The 23707-nt window shown below is 34.2% G+C and overlaps 4 protein-coding genes across 4 annotated transcripts in view; 2 read left to right on the top strand and 2 right to left on the bottom strand.

The window, feature by feature from the left end:
- The first annotated feature begins 200 nt into the window (after window positions 1–200).
- LOC106713736 (peroxisomal N(1)-acetyl-spermine/spermidine oxidase) lies at window positions 201–2796 on the top strand. The gene is made up of 3 exons (XM_014506587.2): window positions 201–1648; window positions 1973–2093; window positions 2353–2796. The coding sequence occupies exons 1-3, from the start codon at window positions 291–293 to the stop codon at window positions 2536–2538; spliced, it is 1665 nt and encodes a 554-aa protein (XP_014362073.2). The 5' UTR covers window positions 201–290; the 3' UTR covers window positions 2539–2796.
- Window positions 2797–6901: 4105 nt separating this feature from the next.
- LOC106713793 (8-oxo-dGDP phosphatase NUDT18) lies at window positions 6902–8357 on the bottom strand. Its single transcript, XM_014506657.2, has one exon. The coding sequence runs from the start codon at window positions 8175–8177 to the stop codon at window positions 7176–7178; it is 1002 nt and encodes a 333-aa protein (XP_014362143.2). The 5' UTR covers window positions 8178–8357; the 3' UTR covers window positions 6902–7175.
- A 293-nt stretch (window positions 8358–8650) lies between these two features.
- Window positions 8651–13553, top strand: LOC106713514 (protein TAPT1 homolog). Its single transcript, XM_045680088.1, has 10 exons — window positions 8651–8886; window positions 8971–9235; window positions 9477–9790; window positions 9914–10011; window positions 10639–10877; window positions 11077–11265; window positions 11804–11953; window positions 12423–12537; window positions 12614–12754; window positions 13260–13553. Exons 1-10 carry the CDS (start codon window positions 8772–8774, stop codon window positions 13551–13553), a joined length of 1920 nt encoding a protein of 639 aa, XP_045536044.1. The 5' UTR covers window positions 8651–8771.
- A 4143-nt stretch (window positions 13554–17696) lies between these two features.
- Window positions 17697–23707, bottom strand: part of LOC106714247 (E3 SUMO-protein ligase EGR2) — a 30041-nt gene continuing 24030 nt past the window's right edge. The window contains exon 2 of the mRNA XM_045679920.1: window positions 17697–20850. Coding sequence (XP_045535876.1) covers window positions 19898–20850 — 953 coding nt within the window. The 3' untranslated portion in view covers window positions 17697–19897. The remainder of the gene's footprint in view (window positions 20851–23707) is intronic.

The raw sequence follows: 23707 nt of genomic DNA on the forward strand, positions 1-23707 counted from the left end.
TATACATATTTTTAGATGTCACATACAGATATTCTAATTTAATCAAAAAGTATAGATTAATTTAAAAATGTCAAAAAACGAAATATTTAATTCCTATAGTTTTTTTACAAACTTTATGGCCTGGTTACCGGATCTTTAAGCCATTTAGTTACCTGTGTAATGTGCGCATAGACAATATATTTTGCATTATAGACCACTGCAGACCAAAAAGATAGACAACAAATTATAACCAACAGCTGAGCGTCAAAAACTCACTGACAAATTAATATTGTAATTTATATTTTTATATTATGGGCGACGAAAATTTAAATTCTAGTATAAAATGTGAAACACGTAGGTATAATGTTATAATAATTGGCGGTGGAATGGCTGGTCTTGCCGCTGCAAATTACTTTGTTAAAAATGGTATGGAGGACTTTATTATACTTGAAGCTAGGAATCGTATCGGCGGAAGAATAATTTCAATACCAATGAAAAACCACAAAGTTGAACTGGGTGCAAATTGGATCCATGGGGTTTTGGGTAATCCAATATTTGAAATCGCTACTGCCAATGGACTTGTAAACATTATTAACATACCTAAGCCACATAAAGTTATAGCAGCTACTGAGGATGGAAAACAAGTGCCTTTTGGTGTTCTACAAGAAATACACGAAGCATACGTTTGTTTTCTTAGACGGTGCGAAGAATATTTTTTGTGCCAATACCTACCACCACCTGACATCAATAGTGTAGGAGAGCATATAAATCTCGAAGCCACCATATACCTCGAGCGTCTGCCATCGTCGGAAGAAAAGAAATTGAGGCGCTTAATATTCGACTGTCTATTGAAGCGGGAAACCTGCATATCTGGGTGTAATAATATGGATGACATTGACCTTTTAGAACTAGGCAGTTATACAGAATTACAAGGAGGGAACATAATGATTCCATCAGGTTATAGTGCTATTTTGGAGCCTTTGAAAAAACTGATAGCTCCAGAAAAAATATTGAGCAATCATCCAGTAAAAAAGGTCATCTGGGATTCTGAACAGCACACCTCAACTAGACAACTAGATGATATGGGTGAGGAATCAGAGGATTCAGATCAAACAGTGATTGAAGACATTTCAAGAGCAAATTCGGTTAACACAAATAATCCCGAAGTGACTGCACCACTTACAGAAACACCTCAGAAACCAAAGAAAAAGTTATTCCATAGTGTAGAGGTTATTTGTGAAAATGGTCAAAGTTTTTATGCAAATCATGTCATATGTACAATTCCTTTGGGTGTTTTAAAAGATAATGCAAATACAATGTTTGAGCCTGCATTACCACGGTATAAAATGGAATCTTTAGATAGACTGCTTTTTAGTGCAGTTGATAAAATATTTTTAGAATATGAAAGACCATTTTTAAATCCTGATATAACGGAAATTATGCTTCTTTGGGAAACACCTTCATGTCCAGAAGACCTAGCACAATCATGGTATAAGAAAATTTATTCTTTTAGTAAAGTAACAGAAACATTGCTACTTGGCTGGGTATCCGGTAAAGAAGCTGAGTATATGGAAACACTCTCTATGGATGAAGTAGCCGTTACATGCACAAAAATTTTACGCAAGTTTTTGAATGATCCTTTTATACCAGAGCCACAAACATGCGTTTGGTTAGTACATTTGTATCAAGCATAAAAAAGAAACTTTTCACTTCAATAAATGATAAAGTTCAGTAGTAAGATTTGTCAGTTATTAAATAATTGTGCAATAAAACCAAGTGATGTAGATTAAAAGAGTAGGAATATTGCTAATGATAACTTGGCCATTATCTAATGAAATTCTGCATTATCATTAATTGACTTTGGCATGAGATATAAACAATTTAATATCTTTCTCATGTTAAATATTACATATTTATTACATTATTTGGATGATATCTGGAATTTACATTACAAAGAATTCATTCATTTTTATTAATTATTAGAATTTTTCAGCACAAGTTGGAAGAAGCAGCCTTACACAAGGGGGTCATACACAGCAATTGCTGTTGGTGCTAGTCAAAGTGATATTGAAAGTTTGGCACAACCATTATTTAAAAATGTTCATGATAAAAAGGTATGTACAAGGAAATTGTCAAATAAAATGTCATTCAGTATTAATCACTTGTGTCCGATATAAGACAGTTGTGACGTTCTAGATGTATAATCCGACTAACGCAAATTATGCACAATTAAACAAGGTGTTCTGTAGACCTAGTTTTAATGCTAGAACAATTGACTGCTTGGTCCTTTAGTGCTAATGTATATTTTGAAATTGACAAGTAATATGTGTGAAAAAAATCATCTTATTTATTATTGATTGTGGTTATTTTCAGCCGACATTGCTTTTTGCGGGTGAGCATACACACAGTAGTTTCTATTCTACAGTCCATGGCGCATATTTATCAGGTCAGACGGCAGCTCGTCGTTTATTAGCTCCAGACGATACCCCGGAGAGCACATTGGATTGTCCTGGAACAGCTGACTTGAACACGTGGATACAAGGCGTACAATTAGGATAAATATTATTGTTTGATTTGTTTGTATGTTGAAAGTTGTGAATGAAATTGATCCATAGGATCTGTTTTTTTTGTTTCTTTACAAGATAAAGTGATATTCTAGGCAGTTTTTAACTGCTATACTAAATGCACTTACAATTTTTATTATTTATTATAATTGTTGTTTAATGGCCTACTGTTTAAATACCATAGAGCCAAAGATTTTGTGATTTTGTTCCTATATTTGTTTATTGCAGCAACATTCATGAATTGACATGCATTTAACAATTTTGTATTATGTTCCAAAAATTTTCAGAAATTGGCAACTAAATTGTGTCACAATGAGTGTTCTATAGTTTTATAATCAATCTTCAAAACAAATTGAATTAATTGTACTTATAATTCAAATGCAAACAATTATTTTAATAAGTCATAATTCTGGAAATTTATAATAATTTAAATTTTGACAAATATTTCATACACATTCCTACTGTAAAATTAAAACGCTCAATATAACACTCGAATTTTTAAATAATCAAATTACATAAAAATTAAAGACACTCTTTATAATGTATTGTTTGTATAAAATGTATATAGATGTCAAATTTTGTTGAATTTTACAGAGAATTTTTTTTTTGTCTTTCACACAAGAGCATTTTTTAGAATTAGCAGTATTAAAATAGGTTAAGTTGTTCTAAAAATTCGATATTCACCGTAACCGATTTATTCATTTGGAAACCATTCCAATGATTTTTTAGTAAATGAAATATTAAATCAAATAGCCATATATTTATTAATTATTTATCTATGTATTTGGCTCACAAACATTTTTATATGTACAAGACAACAATATAGTAAATAGAAAGATGAATTTGACGTTTAAAAAAAAATTGTAAAACATGACAGGAATTAGTTAAAATTATTTGTTGTAACCATTAGTGTATAGAAATTTAATTTATCTTAAAAATTATAGTGATGAATACAATATTTGTATGTATTTATATAGGTTATTGCATTTCATACAAGTTTGTGATTTGAGATAAATCATAGATTTAGTTTTTCATTTTTATGGATACATAAATAATGTTAAAGCTATTTCATTAACCATGTAGTACTTTTCTATAAATGAAATGGTGTACAATCAAAGACTCGTACAGTTAGTAGCTTGTTTTTGCCTATTGGATTTTTCTAGTCAGAGCGAAGTTTTTTTATGTCGCTTAAATAAATCATACAAAATTTAAATAGCATTTTTATTTTTAAATTAGCTATTGCGACTTCGCCTGCGCAGAATTAAAAAAACTTAATAAGTAGCTTAAATGTTCTATCATATATATGTCCTATTCCTATGTCTACCAAATTTCATCGGGATCCATTGAGCCGTTTTGGAGACTATTTAACAAACATCCATCCATCGTAACTTTCACATTTATATTAGAAAATTTTTGTCAAAGCTTTGTTGTAATGGTCTGTTTCATTGAAGGTAATAAAGTGATAAAATATAATGTTAACAAGTAATTTAGTCGATACAAAGGTTAAAGTAAACTTGTTTTTAAATATTTTAACTTAGTCTCACCGGCGCGGCGTCGACGCTGCGAAGGCCACAGCTCGGAAAGCGTATTACACATACTAATTAAATAACAACAGAATTTAAGTTGAACACGCGATGTAAGATTACATTTGATAGGATATAATGTTCACAATAAATTAAATGCCATATTTTAAGCGGTAGTTGTATAAAATCTTGTATCTTAACCGTTTATTACTATTTTTGCACAAGTACTGTTTTTCTTAGGTTTTTTACTATCTTTTTTATATCTACATGCTTTGATATATCTTAGTTTTGCATATTTCTACCAAACAAACTTCTTTTTTCTTAGTTGACATATATGTAGATAGATATGACTGGTCTATACTATAGTCACTATAGTCCATCCTACTTACAAGATAGATTTCGCTGGCAAAGCGCATTAGAAAAGGCCTTTATTATATGACATCGACGCGTGTGGCAGACTGGCAGACGAGGAAGCGGTCACTTGAATTTTTCAAAATAGTGAAGTGACACTAACACAAACTTGGAAAATCAAAGTATGTTTTGCCCAGTACCCAAACTAGATTATTATTGATATCTGCAAAACTGTACCCATTTAAAACGATTGGAATGCGAAGGCGCAGTACGGTATGAATCACCTATACCTGTTTGAGATATCAAATACAAATACCTTTACCTACTACTACTAGACCCCGGCTTTACGGCAAACTTTCTTAAGTTACTTACTTTCGTGATTGTTTCGTACTTTGTTAATGGCCATAATTCATTATAAATGTAATTTTAAGGTGTTTATGGAAAGTAAAAATAAAAATAGCTTAAATTGCAATAAAACAATGGTAGAGAAGGTTTGGCTTTTAACCAATTCTTTTTACCGAATATTTTTTTTCATGTAAAAATTTACACATAATTACAGTTACAGTAACGCGGTTTAAATATTCTCCAAAACGAGTTTGAACTCGTTTCCCGTTTGTTCGAACGTTCAAAAAGAAATTGAAAATCTCATACAATTCCACATTTTCTGTTCACAGTGATAGGCAGGCATTTAGGAACCGTATCTGCTCCATCTTACGAACTCCAATTTATACCACCAAATTTCTCGGTATCCTAACATTTGGTTACTTATATTTATGTATTGATTTGAGCACATAATATGTTACAATATCATCTCCCTGGCCTTTTCCCACTTACGTGGGGTCGGCACACAAGGTTTTATAAACCTTAAAGTTTTGGCTTAAGTTTTTACGGCCGGCCGCCTGCCTGTCGCGACCCCTACTTGGGAGGAATATCTTGTATAAATATAAGTAGAAACAAAAGCATAAATATAGCAGTCTAATTTAATGTAATAATGTCTTGATCCCTCAGACAAACGACTGATATCGTTTTGTGGGGCGAAACGATTAAGAAATAACAGAGCGGACTGTAGTGTATCATTTGTGTGTAGTGTATTTGCGGATAGTCATAATTATTTTTGTCAGTTCTTCGCCGAATGACCTCATTGTATTAACGCGTAGAGCTCGGTTTGCTTTTTTTTTAAGTTTTCGGAATTTACCTTATACTCTTGACTTTAAATTGATTCATACCGATGGTATACAGGGAAATTGTTGGATAGATAAGGCCCATTTAATGATATAAGATTACGCATATATTTACGGGTAACGGATTTAAGATTGATTGTTTTTCTCTAAACTTTTCGTTTTCCGTAGCTGTTTGTGTTTACAGCTGTTTATCCTACTCATGTCCCTTGAAGAAAATGACATAAAAATATGTTTTAATATACGTGTTTTGGCAGTGGAAATTCGCAGTTACACAACTTACTAATATTATAAATGCGAATGTTTAGATGGATGTTTGTTTGAACTGTTTGAACAGAAAGGCTCAACGGATCTTTATGAATTTTGGCACATATGTAGAACATAGTCTAGAAGTACACATAGGCTACGTTATTTCTTAATTCCGCGCAGACGGAGTCGCGGGCGACAATTAGAATTACTAGTAAATTCGAATATTTAGATGGATGTTTCTTACAAGATATTTCGAGAACAGTTGCATGGATCTCGATGAAATTTGTAATAGATGTAGATCACTGTCTGGAAGAACATATAGGCTACTAATTAGGTTTTGTTTTAATTCCGCACGATAGGAGTTGCGGGCGACAGCTAGTTACATCCATGTTAATACAATAATAAAACAAATTTCAATATAAGAAACTGGTATAATATGATTTAATGACAAGGATTAAAAATAACAACAAAATAAAAATAACTTACAAAAGTGTAAAAATAATAAAATTAAAGCATTTTATATAGAAAAGATATAATATGATTAATTTAAAGGTACATGGTTTTCAGACATTTTATGTCGTAAATTAGTTGTCTAAATCAATTGTACCTTTATAGTTTTTAAGGCACATTGGTTAGCTTTTGGAAAAATAAGTCAAAATGGACAGTAATAAACAATAATCTAAAGTTCAAATTAAAAAAAAATGAGTCAAAACACGTTTACATTCAATTAAACTATAATACTTTGTTTGAATAAATTGACTAAAACAAAAACAAAAAGTTTGTGTAAATAAATCAAACTGTTGACCAATAACTCGTTAACATTATGTTATCCAAAAGTAAAAAAATGTTGCAATGGCATATTTGTTCTTTTATATTTATATCTACAAATTGAATAACTAAAGCTTATAAGAGATTCATTACTGTATTGTTAGTTAAGCAACAATGTTAAAAGCACTTTTCAAACACATATGTGTATGTAGTATGAATCAAAATCTATGCTTGCCTATTAAATGTTTTTTCGGGATTATTTACAAAACATTATTTCATAGCAAGCTGCACTATACATCCCCACCGAGGGGCCTTATATTGAACATTATTTACTTTACCAATTTTCTGTCTTTCTTATGTGAAATTTGGTAAAAATAACTGATTCTGTGTTACCCAAAGCTTACTAGGCTAACTATATAGTCACCAATATACATATTTATAAGTTAGTGGATGGTTAAATGATTTCTCATAATGTTAACATTCTTTTAAAAATTAAGAGAGCTAAATAGGATTACATAAGAGTAATACATAAATATTGTCAAGGATACAGTATTACATCAAATTTAACGAACAACATGTAGTTCAATTGTGGAATTTTTAGTTGTTATCATTGGTAGAAATCTGTTTTCTAATTCCCTGGGTATTTCATGCCATGCACATTTACCAATTATAGGTACCTCTTCCAAAGGAGCCCTGAATACCACAAGTAAAGAAATACAGCAGCCATCTGCTGACGGATCTGCCTCCAGGTTGAGCAGGCCCAAAGGTCGATGTTGACCAACATCAGCACCAAACATTTCAACCATAAACCTCCTCAATGTTGAATGTACACTTTTGGCAGGGTTAATTTCACAAGTTGGAAAATGTATTGAAGTTTTTTCACTTAACAATACATGCATTCTATTTGTACTTCTTTTCTTTATTACAACAATCAGTCTCATAAGATTTTTGGAGTGTGGTGTCAAAGCAGGCAGTATGTTTTGATGCCAAGTTTGTCCAGGTTTACTTTGTTTTTGCAACTTGGCTTTATCAATAAGGTGTAGTATATCATTGGACCTTAAAGATATCTCTTGTAGATTGGATATCCACTTGGCTTGCAAAGACTCTTTATCTGCTTTTGCAGGTGTTTTAAGTTCACCACCAACAATATCAGCGGTTAATACAAATCTGAACCAAGAGCCGCCGGCAGTCTCTACAGTCAATAAAGTCTTGGGTTCACATTCTAAGCCTGTTTCCTCCAAAACTTCTCTACAAGCTGCCTGGACAATTGTTTCACCCTTCTCCATACGACCGGCGGGAAGATACCATTTTCCAGCACAACTTTCTTTCGCTTCTTGCATCATAAGTAAGTCATTGTGTTCGTTAAGAATTACACATGCGACAACGTAGGTTACGTTTTTACCTAACACGGGCTTAAAATTTGATGGAGTAGTTGGAGTAATACCTTGAGCTTCTGCAACTGAGTTTTGATCTGCTATTGTAAAATCACAAAAGTCATTTTCTTCACCTTCGAGGCCTAAACCATCTAACAAAAGTGCAATGTTGGAATCGACCTGTCGCGACATAGTTACCTAGATTCCGTAATTTTGATAACTCCCAAGATAAAATCTTCTATAGGTGTTTTCACAGTGTCTTGTTTTACTTTCACAACATATTTTATAAAGCTGAAGTAATTTTAATTAGATTTTCGTACAGTGTTTGAATTTCGGTAAATAAACAACCATGACGCGACTGAGACGTTTCAAGAAACGTATACGAATGACAATTGAATTGACATTTGATTTTTCGATTTGACAATGACAATATACCAGTGTGAAAAAAATATAAATATTCCGCGTATGTTATTTAAAATATTTTACTAATAAATAGTAACTAAAAATAGATACATTTATCGTAGTAGCTGCAGCTGTAGTGGTTCAGTTTTTTAAAAACTTATTTAAACTATTTGTCAAATCAAGCATTTGCATGTAATAAAAAATTGAAATTTTGTTTTTGACATTGACAAACAACTGTCACACATATTTATATACCTGACTCAAGCTCAAGATTATTCGTATTCTCTTTTCAGCTTACAGAATATTTACTGATAAAATTCTGACTTAAACTTTTACAATTGTTTAATATATGTCATGATTTTTTAGTTCTTTTTATTCTTAAACATGGTAGTAAAAAATGAGGAGCTACAAGAACAAACGAAAAGGTTACGTTTTAAAACAAATGTTCATAGTTCCGCGGATATAGATTCAAAGTTTGCAAAAGAAACAAAACAAAAAGGTGTGTGTTTTATTTATTACACGATTGCCTAATTGAAGTATGATAATCTTCTTAATACATACAATACTGTAATGTTTCCAGAAGTGTCTGACAAGTCATCGTCGTTATTCGCATTTTTGCACGTTGAATTGACTCGAGGATATCTTTTGGAGCACGATGAGGAAAGGTTTTCAGCAAGAAGAGAGAAAGTTTACTCGTTTATCAAAATTCCACAGGAGTTGGAGAAGTTCATGGTGTATGGATTTTTCCAATGCGCCGATTCGCTTCTGTTTGTTTATACATTTTTGCCGCTAAGATTTATAATAGCATTTTGGTCTTTTTTTCATAGATTATTTAGAAGATGTTTTCGGTGAGTACAGTAACATTAATATAAATAAACAAGCACTCATGCTCTTAACTCAAAGGGGATTGTAACAAAATTATATTCAAATATTTTACATGTTTGTGAATGTTACCATAGTTGACAATATTTAGACTTTGATTTAGATCAAGAGATTTGTAGGTAAACAATACAAAATTTTCCTCAAGTATAGCAATGCTTTCCTGAATGAAGGAACTGTACAATTGAAATTTTTATTATCTATTTTTAGGTTTAATTTACATCAACATGAAAGTATATTAAAGCCGGCTGAGACTTGTGATGTACTTAAAGGGTTTATATTATTAATATGTAGCATATTAATGTGTTATATTGACACAAACATGATGTATCACTTGGTTAAAAGTCAGAGTGTTATGAAGTTGTACATATTTTACAACATGTTGGAAGTTGGGGATCGCTTATTCTCAGCATTTGGTCAGGATATTATTGATGCTTTGTTCTGGACGGCCACTGAACCTCGGGACCGAAGAAGAGAACATCTTGGTGTTATTCCGCATTTTATATTTGCAATGACTTATGTGTGTATCCTTTTTGTTTTATAAAAATATGTTTGGATGTATAAAATTTGTTGAAACACATGTTTCTTGCAAAAAACTTTATTTATATATTTGTTGTTTTTCATATTTTCTTAACAACATTCAACAGTCCTTCATAGTCTACTAGTGTTGTTCCAGGCCACCACTTTAAATGTTGCTTTCAATTCTAATAACAAAAGCTTGCTAATGATTATGATGTCAAATAATGTAAGTAAATGAATATTAACATCTCACACATGAAATACAACTCTGGCTCATATTCAACTAGTAATGGGAGTCAAGTGATTTTTTTCACTTCAGTCACTCGGTACTGGTAACTTTCTCACTCGAATGCCACTTAATGAAGATAAACTCAAGTGATTTTTATTATCATTCAAATTATTACCAGTCAAATTGAAATATTATAATTTACTACTAACAAGTTCTAATCCAATTTAATTTATTCTAACAAGGAATTTTCATAACTAGAGTCAATAAAAATCACTCTAGTTTTATCTTCACTTGAGTGAAATTCGAGTGAGAAAGTTACCAATACTTAGTGACCTGAATGAAAAAAAAAAAATTCACTCAAGTCCCATCACTATGTCCAACCCTGTAAAAATGAAAAGTTGTAACTTTTTAAAAACATTTAAAATAATGTGGAAACGGTTTTGAGCCCATCTGTAATTCCTAGTGAGGCAAATAATGTCAAATCCACACTAGATAAAACATAGGATTTTCACCTGTTTTCCCTTCCCTCCCATTTTCAAGAATTTAAATAGTTCCGAATGAGATGAATTTTTAAATGTTATATTTTGTTTATGTTTGATTTATGTTATATTTAATGTATTACAGTTTGTTGAGTTAAAAGGGAGTGTTTTCAAGAAATTTGACAAGAACAACTTATTTCAAGTGTCGTGTAGTGATGTGAGAGAGAGGCTGCATCTCTCTGTTCTGCTCTTTATAGTTGTGTTGCAAACTATGAAAGAGTATCTGTGGAGAGAAGATCGATTTTGGATACTCGCCCCTGATTGTGTTCTTGTGTTGACATTTGAAGTTATAATTGACTGGGTTAAACATGCATTTATCACTAGGTATGTATTTTTTTATTTCTACTTGTGTTTAATCATGTTTCTGTAGTGTGTGAGCATGATTGTGATTTTATTTTATCAAATTTTAGCTCGATGCTTATATTTTTATTGATTTTGTTATGATAGTCATCATATATGAATGTTTTTAAATAATTGAGAGATAATAACTAGGGTATATGAATATTTCTTTAAATTTTTCCAGGTTTAATGAAATCCCGTATGGTGTATACAGAGAATATACAGTAAGCTTGGCCTATGACGTTGCACAGACAAGGCAGAAATATGCATTTAGCGACCATTCAGACTTGGTAGCTCGGAGAATGGGTTTCATTCCTCTACCACTGGGAGTTGTCATTACAAGAGTTCTGGTCCATGCTGTCAAAATTGATGGGTTCGTGTTTTAACCATGTAATTTCATTGACATCAACACATATTTATATGTATGTTTTTTTAAATTAGGGTTGTCAATACAAGTTTTGCAGTCAGAAAAGACATAAATTTATATGTCACCACTGCATGCTACTGATTTTTGCCACTGAATGTGTTAAATAGAAAGTGTTCAATTAGGAAAAGAGTAGAAAACTCTTTCTTGTCAAATGTATTTATTTTTATCCATTTCATTCTCTTAAAAAAACAGAGATAACTATATCGACGCTGGAAAACGTAAACGCTGTAACCCCGAACGTATGAACTTTACAGGAGAGCCAAAAAATGATAACTCGTGAGCTGATACGCCTACAAGCATGCGGTATTTAGCAATGTTGTGTAGTTTGTGCTAACCTATAATAAAATCATTATCGTTTGATAATGGTTCAAATTATTAACGTGTGAAAAACATATTCGCGATTTCAAGGGTTACAGCGTTTTTGCTTTCCAGCGTCGATATGTTTTTGTTTAGATGTTTGAGAAGTGAATACCGTTTTTTTCAGATTTGCAGCAATGTTTCTTATAATTCTGGCTTACTTATGCTTGATAACAGTGAGGGTTTTGGTTTCAATTGTAATATTGGGCAAGGCTTGTACACTTATCTCACAACATCAAATGGACAAAAATGACAGCTATCACACAACACCTAAAAGGTATTTATTATCAACTAGATGTCACCCATGACTCCATCCGGGGGAATTAAAAAAAACTTATTTAGAAGTTTATGTGTTCTTTCAGACTATGTTCTACATCTATGCCAAATTTTATCGAGATCCATGCACCCGTTCTAGAGATACCTTCAAACAAACATCCGTCCATCCATCCATACAAACATTCGTTTACAATATTACGTATTATTATAAGATTTTGATAAAAGATGTCACCTCTAATAAGCAGACGACGGGATGTACAGAAAATTAAATTATTCTTTACTATTAATTCTCTCTTGCATCGAATTCACTTACCTTTCCCATATTTTTATTCGAAAATGGTGGATAGGAAAGATGCCTTGAAAGTAAGGAAGAAAAGGCCTCCAAAATAATGAAAGATTGTGAACTAGTTGTCAATTTTACGAATGTGTAAGTGTCTTTACATGTGTGTTTTACTATGTTTTTTTTCTAGAGAACCGAAAGAAGTCACAAAAGAAATATCGTTTAGTAAGCCCGCAGAATCTGAAGCTCCTCTCGCAAGGAAGCCGGTGCAACTGAAGTTTCAGATTCCAGAGGACGTTGTTATTGTTAGTACATTACATAACTTTCTAGCAGTTTGTGAGATTGAGATACATTTATTTATATTATTTATAAATGTTTCAGAGCGAGCCCCTAGTTGATGCGTCGGCGGGCGCGGCCGCCATATTCTCAAACAGTGCCATTGATTTAAACGGCGTGTGTTATAATGACAAAATGAACCCTCAAGTGAAACAGGAATCGGGAGATTTCCTCGATACAGAACTGGTAATATTTTACATATTTCATTTTAGATTTAATAGAACTTATGTTTAATTTTCGTTTATAATTGCACGTAATATCTGTATATAATTTTAAGCAGAAAGTTTCATTGAATTCAATAAAAATTTTAGTTAAATCTTTTTTAGATTATATGTTAGCACAAAACTCTTGTCTTGTTTATCCATACCCTATATATTGGAATGGATTAATTGATTATTTGATAATTGAAATAATTAGGCTACAAATTCAGTTTTTTAGTTTAAATGCACGCCGATGAATTCGCGGGTGATAGTTAATAAGTAATTTTACTAATATTATAAATATGTATGCTTGGTTTGTTTGAATATATCTTCGAAACGGTGCAACGCATCATGATGAAATTTGGCACAGATGTAGAATATAATCTGGAAGAACACATAGGCTACTTAGTACGTTTTTTTTTTAATTTCGCGCGGACGGAGTCGCTGACAACAGCTAGTACATTAATAAATATTATTTTGATAATGTGCAGGCGGACGTCAGCCGCAGCGCGCCGGACATAAAGGTTGCGTCTGGCGAGCCCAGTGCCCCGGAGCGGCCGCGCTCGCCCGACGTCGACGGCCTCAAGCGTCGCGCCGAGTCAGAGCCCAACCTCGCCACGCCCGACGACGCCCCACACTCACCACACTCACCACACTCACCACACTCACCACACGCCCCACACGCCCCGCACGCCCCGCACGCCCCGCACGCCCCGCACGCCCCACACGCCCCACACGCCCCACACTCCCCACACTCCCCGCACGCCCCACACGCCCCGCACTGACACAGCAACACGTCACACTGTATAGACCAGTGTTTCCCAACCTTTTTGGATCCATGTCCCATTTTTCAGGATGAACACGACTATTGCCCCCTTAGAAATTTTGTTTAGAAATAAATTTCTCTCGAGGCCTAAATTTACAATGTTAGAGAAATAATTAAATACTACTTTTGGCTGACTAGATCAATTTCATATAACATTTTTAAACATTAAAACACATATAAATAGTTTAAATGCAACGGATTTTTGTCTCTAAAATGTTTTTATGTAATTTTTTGCACTGGCTATCATTGTAAGGATGTAGCCTTAAGTTTTTAAATCTCCGAATTGCCCCCCTCTAAATCCAAATGTCCCACAGATGGGGCGTACGCCCTAACTTGGGAAACACTGGTATAGACAAACTTATGTGACCCTGGTAGACACAATTCAAACTAAATTACAATAGTTCATTAGCGCCCTCTTGTTAATACTAAAAAAAGTTGCACAAGTTATTTGTCATGTCATAGCTATGTCATTTACTATGCTTAAATAGGTTATACATTTCTGACAGAAGTAACAGCGCATTTTATACCGGGCCAGATAAGTTTGTCGTACTATAATATTGGATATTATATTATGTCCCAAATAAACGCCTAAATGTTGTAAAAGTTTATGAGATACAGTGAACTAGAATTGTATAATAAATATTTAATTATAAAATGACAAAAAAATAATATATTGTCATTTACAAGTTTAGAAAAATGTAAAGTATTTATTTACTTATTTAGAGTTTTATTTTTAGACTTTTATTTGGAACGAATAGTTTATTTTTATCATCAAAATACCCGAGTGACTTATGATTCTGATTTTTTTTGTGAGGTGGCAAACAAGCGAGGAGTGGATGCAGGTGGGTCATTTAAATGGTTCCGTTTTCATTGATACATACTTTTGCGCTTTGACCAGGTAATAAGTCAAATTTTACGACATCTCGGTTTTTAATATTTGCCAAACGAATCAATCGGACGACGAAATTTTCGTACAAGTTGTTTGAATTTAATAAAAGAGTTGACGAATATTGTTTTTAGAATAATGGAAATACATTCCAAGTTACAGTTTTAAATATAGAACTTTCAGCTGCCGAAATTGTGTACAAAAACATGGTTATCTCACTTTTTCAAATAGAGTGAGATATGGTATGAAAAGGACAACACTATGTTCGACCTATCCGACTTAAATAAATAAAACATATTTTTTTTACTACAATATAATTCCACTGTAGTGATTTGTAGTAACTGACTCTCGAGTTGGCACGTCTGGCGAAAGAGTACTCTAGTTAGCGACGTGCCAAATAAAATACCGGGTATTTGTTGATATTGGTGTCATTTTAGTTAATATTGATTTGAGTGTCTGGTGTGGTGTCATATTGCTGTCTCTCTGATAGGGTTTTCATTTCATCTAGTCTTACTGACAATCCTACTTATGTTTGTTATAAGATACTATGTTTGTTAGAAGAAAAGATATTTCCAAAACATCTTAACAGATCTTACTGAGATGTTCGACATAGTCTGGAAAAACGCATTGACTAATAATTAAGTTTTTTTTAATTAATCGCGGACGGAGTCGCGGCAAAAGCTAGTTCTAAATGCATTTTACTTGTGATTTTCGACTGCCGCGATGACTCATATTGTCTCTGTATTTCCAAAGACAATTTGAGGGATGTTTATTATGTTCAAGTGTCACGACAGTCGAAATCCACAAAGAAGATCTGTTTAAAGATGTTATAGTAAATGGTATATAAAATTTTATATAGATTTGTGTTATATTTTTATACTATTATTTGTGTGTGTGTTTTTTTATTGTTGAAAAAGTTACATAAACTATGATTTTATCTGCTTTTAGTATAGCAGTTTGGTGGCATAAACATGGACATATATAATGTTATTTAATAAATATATAGTTCATGGTTAAATCCTCTTTTATTTAATCGAAGTAAATATAAATAAATGATATATAGTTTTTCATAATATGTTCTATTGCTATAGCATGCTGTTAGCTTATTTGTAAAGACTGGTAATTGTCGGATTTGAAATTAAATATCATTAGACTGATTTATGCCCGGTTTACATTATTCCAGTCCGGCGATCGTAATCAGCGCTGGACTGGAATAATTTAACCGGGCATTATATTCATTGTTAACTGAAAAAAGGATAAATATGTAAGTTAAAACTAATAGTAAACAACATACTAAATTATATTTGACGCACATGTTATGTATTATTTATTACTTTGAGATTTTTGGGCTTTGGTTCATAATGACAGTGGTACTAAAGTCGTTAGTTACGTACATTGATATATTTGATTTTGTATTAATGTATACATATAAAGTATATAATTTAAGTACATAAATACAAAAACAGTATTTATCGGCCGTAACTGGTTATTTAAAATATAAAAGACATCAGATGGTTAAACTAAATTGATATCTTGTTTAGAGTTACAGTAATTCGTATTTGAGTTTTTATGTTCCTAAATTTTTTTTTATGTTTGAAGTGTTAAAAAGAAAATATTTATGTAATAAAAAGTGACAGAAAAATAACTTTGTTTTTTATTTTTTTTAATATATTTTAATAAAGGTTTGATCATCACAAATACTATGGTTCACAAAGTGTAAAGAAGTCAACAAAGCACAGCATAAATCAAGCTACATGTATGTTAATAATTGTCATGTTAATTGCAGAAGGTTTATATCATTATCCCCAAAGTTCCGCAGCAAATAGGGTTAATAATATTTATAATGAAAAATAACCTAAAAATGAAGTCGGCTAATAATAGGCATAGCAGTGCCATCTATGTAGGAACTGCGTCCTAATAAAGCCTTATTTTTATCACATCAATACTTGCTAGAAAGTAGTGTACAAAATTCAAATATAGATGTCGCTACTATACCTTTATTCCGTATGATATTTTTTGCTCGCATTAAAACTTGTTTGCATTATGTTTACATATATAGCTTAGCACTTCGATTTTCTTATTGATAATGCAAGATTAGAAAAACAAATCCGTCATATGTTTTGTCTTGTATTAAACTTTTTTTTTAATTATCACGCTTTGTGATATGAACTGTGCTTGCCAAAGCTGTACATTCGTACAAGAACTTAGTGCACTTTCTGTTTGAAAAAAACCTGAGATAATAATATTTCAGTCCACGGCTATGCTTATTTTTTAATAATATATAATTTTAAGCGATATGAACGGACTCTTGCCAAGTTAAAGATGATTTTTGCATTTAGTATTGCTATCATCTTGTAACAAACCTGTCACTATTAAGTACGCATGCTGTTTTTATTATTTTTGAATGTCTTATAGTACATATAATAAATTTTGAGGAGAATACAGGGACAGGACAGGAACCACAGGTAAGGTTTTACCAGAAAAGAGGTAAACAATTAGATTTCAGTTTTCAACAATTTGTATTTTCGCACCTTAGGTGATTTCATATTAAATAAAAATTTCTTTTTCTCTTATATACACATTAAATTCAAATTTAGTCCGAGTGTATTTACAAATATATTAAATAGAATTTAGTAAAAATTAGTGAGATTTAACAATATACTTAAAGCCTATTATATCTAATTACAATATTTTCAAAACATCAACAACATCGTTCATTAGAGTGCAGCACGGACGACTGCGCATGCGCACTCTGGACTTGCTTAAACAACTCTCATACAGAAATTCGTACTTACTCACTATCAGGTGAACACCTTGAAATAGTTTTGTTTCACTTTGAAAATCGACTAAGAGCTAGAACATCAACGTGAAAGTAAAAAGTAGAGTAACAATGCGTAGCACCGCCACAGAGCGACCACAAACGGGGCTCGGCACCGAAGCGACCCGAACGTCGCACAGTCGCCATACCGTATACCAACAACTTCAACGAGATGCAACATTACGTAAACAGTTCAAGAATTTAGTCTTCTCAGTTTCCATCGTCACTCGTTTGTCTATCATGCATTAAATATATATCTATCTACGCTAGCATTGTCTAATAGAGACTTTGTCTCTTTTAAAATAGTAAAAACATTGTAAACGCGTACATTACGTGTTGTATAACGTTTTTATCAAATATTTGTTGTATGCAAGTGTTTATCGTTTGGCTCTTATTTCTAATTGACGAGCTCTGGCATCATGGATGGCGTGAAATATATCTATAGAATGTATAATAGTTTTATAGCATCTCTAATTAATATGAAATAGTTTGTAAAATAATAATTTAGGCAGCTATTATACAATATCTGTAAACAATAACAAAGCAATTTTTGTAGACATATGAAAGATGTTTTGTAAATTTCTGTTGCAGTATAACAATATGTGGTTTGAACGTTTACGTCTATAGTACAGTCGTGAAAGCGAACCGAAACCAAAGTTAATCATAAAGCAAACAGACATATACATATATAAACAGCTTATAAAAGCAGAATTTAGTGACAGCTAAGATTAGTATCGATTTCGCGAAGTGAGCTTTTCTGCCGAAAAATTTGCCTATACTAACCAAATTCATGTCAGTTTCATATCATACCGGCTTCGGTTTCAGAGCGCTTTGACGTTTAATAATTTTAGATTTGATAGCTAATTTCAGCAAATTAATAATTGCACTTTCATAGCAGAAACTATCGGAACAAGGGTAAGAAATATTATTGTCAGATGTCCTAAATTTGTAAAGACCACCGCCATTCAAGTAATCACCCTGTCGTTTTTATATCAATGTCGAAACAAAGACAACACTTTTTTCTGGCGGAACGCTTATTTGTTCTTAAATTACACATGATAAATAGTTTGAACGAGTTACAGAACAATGCAACGAATAATTAAATATAAAATTCCAACAGACATTGCACCTAACCTACCTAAGGCAGTAGGTGATTTCATAAATATTAAAAATACAAGTCACGTTTTGACGAATACATGTTAGGCTGTTTGTGCTTAATTTTGTACTAATAAACAATCGTAGACAGATTTGATCGTGAACATGCTATAGCTACAATTCGATGTACGTGAACACATCGAGGGGACAGCGACGGTGCATGACAACGAGTCGTAATTTAATCACAGTAAACTAAATACAAAATTAATCTTATAAGTAACTAGATGTACTTATGAGTATTATAAATAAAAAGCCCATATCTCCGAGGGCGATAATTGCAAATTATTAATAAAGATTAAGAGATCATAATTTTATACCTACACGTTATTTTATTTTGCTAGATTAGTCTACACGCACAAGGATACAAGCAAAATATACCACTGGTAGGTAGGAAACAAGACAAGTACTCTGTTAAAACAAAGAAAAGAGAGAACAAGGCTTTATACTAAAAAAGGCGTTAGTGCAGTAATGTTTGTGTAAGAGAGATTTGAGCAAATTTTGTTAAAACAAATCAATTGAGCAAGAGTAAAGATTGACAGTGACTGTCGAATATTAATATAAAATGTTAAATAAAAACAATAAAATAAAGTATATGAAGAAAAACAATAGTCGACATTCACACGTTCACATCTTCGACTAGAAATAGTATAAAACAAAATACGTAGCGTTACATTAACATAAGGTATTACACCTATCACTTACATAGCAGTCGTGTTACATTTAGTATCATTCAAACTGCTGTGGCACGCAGTATAAAGTTAAACGAATGGCACAATTTCACGTTAGTTTAATCAAGTATATAAGATTAATAAATATATAATACAATACTTAAATAATTAACAAAGTCAAACAAAGTTTACCGACCGGGGGTTGACGCGGCGAAGTTCACGCCCGGCCGGTGTGCCTCGTCTCACATTTCTCCTACTCATGTGTAGGCACAGTTCATGTCACCTCTCTAAGAGTAATTAATAATAATGCACTCACATAGAATTTAAACAATTCAGTTTATCGAAGAGGTTTTGTTCTACGTCAGGCGCGGCGCCGCGTTATCTAGATATATGTGCGGACGTCGCGCAGAGGATCCGCGGCAGCCATTCTACAATACCTCGGATGCGTTTCATCACATACATAGTTTTAGGCCGCATCGCTTCCGGTCTACACTTGTTCCCGGTCCAGATCGATAAAATCTGATGTTAGTTAAAAGAATACTTTGGATCGATCATATCCAACATATTAATTACAAATGTGTATAAAAAGTTATATAACCTACATATAAATTTCAGTGAATTTACAAATGTAGACTTAATAAAGCTTCATTTAAGACAGTGCTTACACTTAAGCGATGAAATTATTTGATAACTTCAACGTGTGCCGTGGCCGCTGGGAGATGGCGCGGCGCGAGTGGAATGTGTCGGCGGGGCGCGGGCGCGGGACAGCGCGTGCGCTAGAGCGGTTCGTGCGGAGGCGCTGAGCCGCGCTCCCGCTTCAGCCGCTGCTTGAGATGCACCTTGGCGTGTCGCTTCTTCTCGTCGGAGCGCGCAAACTTGCGACCACAAACGTCGCACGCGAACGGCTTCTCACCGGTGTGTGTGCGCACGTGCGTCGTGAGGTGGTCAGAGCGGCTGAAGGAGCGCATGCAGATACGACATTGGAACGGCTTCTGGCCCGTGTGGATGCGAATGTGCCGCGTGAGCTCATCGGAGCGCGAGAAGCGGCGGTCGCAGCCGTCCACTGGGCAGGCGTACGGCCGCTCGTGCACGGGTGTCTTGCTCGGCCGGTTGGGGTACTTGCGCGGCTTGACGGCGACGAGTCGCAGAGGCTGCGCGCTCTGCTGGTACACCTGCGAGAGGATCTCGTGGCCCTTGCTCGTGGAGGGGTTGTACTCTGCGAGCTGCACGGGTCGGTCGCCGGCCGGGCTGGGGTAGGGCTCGCGCTTGGGCACGCCGGAGGGGCCGGGCGCGGGTTGCGGCGGCGCGGAGTACTCCTGCGTTTCCCAATGCTGCTGTGCCGGGTGCGTCTGGTGCGACGGGTGCGACTGGTGCGGCGGATGCTGGGCGTGGTGCGGCGGCGGAGGGCGATACTCACAGTGCTGGGGCACGCAGGCCTGCGGCGGTGCACAGTACGCGGGCTGGCACTCAGGCGGCAATAGGTCGACGCGCTCCTCGTATTCATGTTGGAAATACTTGTCGAGGCCGGGGCCGGGGCCGGGCGGCAGCAACCACTGCAGCGGTGGGGAGGGCGCGCGCTTGGCGGCCGGCGGGCCATACAGCGAGGCGCTGGCGCTAGCGCTAGATGCGTTGCTGGCGTCCTCGGCACGTGCGCCCGGCGACAACGACGCCTCGTGCTTGTGGCGTCGCGGGGAACACCCTAGCGACAGCTCATCGCCCGCTAGCGATCCTGCAACAAGCGAACATCCCACATTACTTTGTGCCAGCAAGCGCACGATAATGACCGTAACATTATAACGCATATTATATATCGGGATCGTTGTAATCGTGTGCAATACTTTTCCGAATTCATTGCTTATATACGTTCTATTTCAAAGTTATGGCCTGCAAAATCCTTGATCCTTATTACACTATTCGACACAATAAATTATAAACTGTACTTGTGTCGAAAACGTCTCTAAAGATTTGAATAAAATTTTTGCGCTGAACTTTGACGCACACAAGGGGGCGTCTGGATTTGTGAATTTAGATATGTCAACGCAGAGCTCGGTCCACAGCAAGTTGTGTATCCAATAGTGATGCAGATTTTTGTCGCGTTCATCAATCTTAATTAGAAAGGGCCAAATGGAGGTGTAAGATTCGTTCGTTGTAGCGACATGCCCTCGCCATACATTGTTTCTCATTAGTCATTGTTCGTCTTACGGCCGGCGTGAGCTAATTAGGCTCGATGCTCGCGTCTCGGTACCTGATACCATCTCCACCAAAACTAATTCGGCATTGTACGTGGTGTACATGATCGCTCTTATGCCCTGAATATAAAACGCTGGCTGTCGCCTAACCTGTTGTCAAACCTGTTGTTACATTTTAATTTATACGTACTCGTAGCATGTCATAATCTCACTGAGAGTTTAATTATCGGCTGACTCTATGCGGAAAATGTAGTAACAAGTTGAGATAAAAGAAAAAAGATTATTACAATTTATAACGCTCTCGTGGCCCGTGGCATTGTCCTTTAAGAATAGTGTAACAGTGACGTCTTAATTACAATCGAAGCTTTATTTAGATTGCCTTAAATAACTTTCGGTCATTCCTCAACATTTAAATTGGTTATCTATTATTTTTTAAATTCTTTACAACTACTTTTTATAAAATTAGAAATATCGTCGAAGATGTATGTCAGATTCGCTATATTTGAAAAATTTAGTTTTCTCAATTTTAGTTAGTATTTTTTAATCACATCATAAAAGAAGTGGCCAAATAAGCGGCGGGAACACTTATAAGTGATCATCGACGCCCATGGACATTTGCACATTCATTTTCTTATGGATGTCGAATGGTTTATAATTTCTTAACCTACATATTTTTAAGTTTGAAGTATACATATCTTTATTATTTAAGTTGTGTTTAATACTTGTTTGTAGTTATAGCAGAAGTTTTAGCGTACATATGTTCGCGTGTCGAGGGAAGCGGTGATAAGTGCGTCCGGAAGCCGATAGCTGATATCACTGCGAGGTGCCGCGGATAGCAATGCGCTCCGAATATCACCGATACATTGCTCGTTATAAATAAAATAGGATGGACTCAACAGTGGGTTCCTATTGCCGTCACATTGCTGTTAATACCTCTTTGAATAAATAAGGACAACAATATGTCACCAAGTGTAAAAGTATATACAAGTGTCACCGCACTGGAGTGTCAGGGTATAGTGCAACAAACTTATCTGAGCCGTTAAAAAGGCGATGCTATCGTGGTTTAAACTGTCAAAAAATATGTAAAACCAAATAGAAAAAGAAAATAACATAAAAGAAAAAAGTGATAAGGCAGGTACGGTACGACAAGGACATTATTACACTTTTTTAAATTGACAGGGGTTCGCCAGAAAGTTAACATAATTTTGTTTGACTTATTCCCAGCAGGTCAGATAACTTTGTCGGTCTATAAGATGGGCTTTCACTTCAATTGGTTAACTCCAGCTAAACATACTTACGGCAAATTTATCTAACTTAAGTACATTTGACGTATGTAGCATACTTAAACCAATTTATGTCGTCCTAACACAGCTTTTTATTTAGTAACAATCCTAATACCTATAACTAGCATAATTAAGCTGTCCAGCTTTATTACTAGGTTATGATGAAGGTTTATTGTGATCTCAGTGTTCAGGATGGTTCACGAAGTTTAGTACATTGTTAGTTTAGTTTATAGGCTATTTATAATAAGCCTTGGTGTTCCCGCTGCTCGTTTGCCCCCTTCTCTTATATAAAAAAAGGCTTTAATGTAAACAAGTATTGTAGTGACTACTTATTATACACTAAGGTGATTGATTGTCAGATTGTACATATTCATATCCTTGTATTCTGAAACTATTAAAATACCAATACTTATAATTTTAGTTTAAATGTAGAGTGTATTGGGAACACCCTCTTGAAAAACAGAAAGACTAATAATTAATTTCTAACTAGTTCATGTTAACCGCAATTAAATCATAAATATAATTGTTAACTGTTTTGTTTATTTATATTTTTTTGGATTTGAAATCAAATGATTATGACGACACAAAATTATAACATTTATCCATTTTTATCTTGTTTTCTTTTTCAGTTTTAATTTAATTTCGCTTGAGCTTTTGATATGTCAATGTCAAGTTTTTGGTGTATATGATTTGATGGTTGGTAACGGCAAAGAATAATCCAATTTATAAAAAAGGTAAAAATAATAATGTTTTTTATTTACATTGTAAAAGTTTAATGTTAGACCCATGATATTGAATATGACGATGATATTTATTATATCATTGCCTTGATTTAATTTAAAGCCTAAATATTTTCAAGTCTAGAAAACCTGTACCTACTATATACACTTAATCTTTTGTATTCTAAAATATTTCCGGCAAAACACTTTTTCTTAATATATAACACTAGCTGTCACCTACCTGCTGTACACTACATACCTTCAAACAAACATCCATACATCCATCTAAACATTAGCTTTTATAATATTAGTAAGATTAGCTATCCTTACTCTTTATCTCACTTTTACAACATAATTGTGTAGATTAAATAGCGTAAGAAATTCGACATTCTTCT

Source organism: Papilio machaon, chromosome 11, assembly GCF_912999745.1.
Source record: "Papilio machaon chromosome 11, ilPapMach1.1, whole genome shotgun sequence".
Lineage (NCBI taxonomy): Eukaryota > Metazoa > Arthropoda > Insecta > Lepidoptera > Papilionidae > Papilio > Papilio machaon.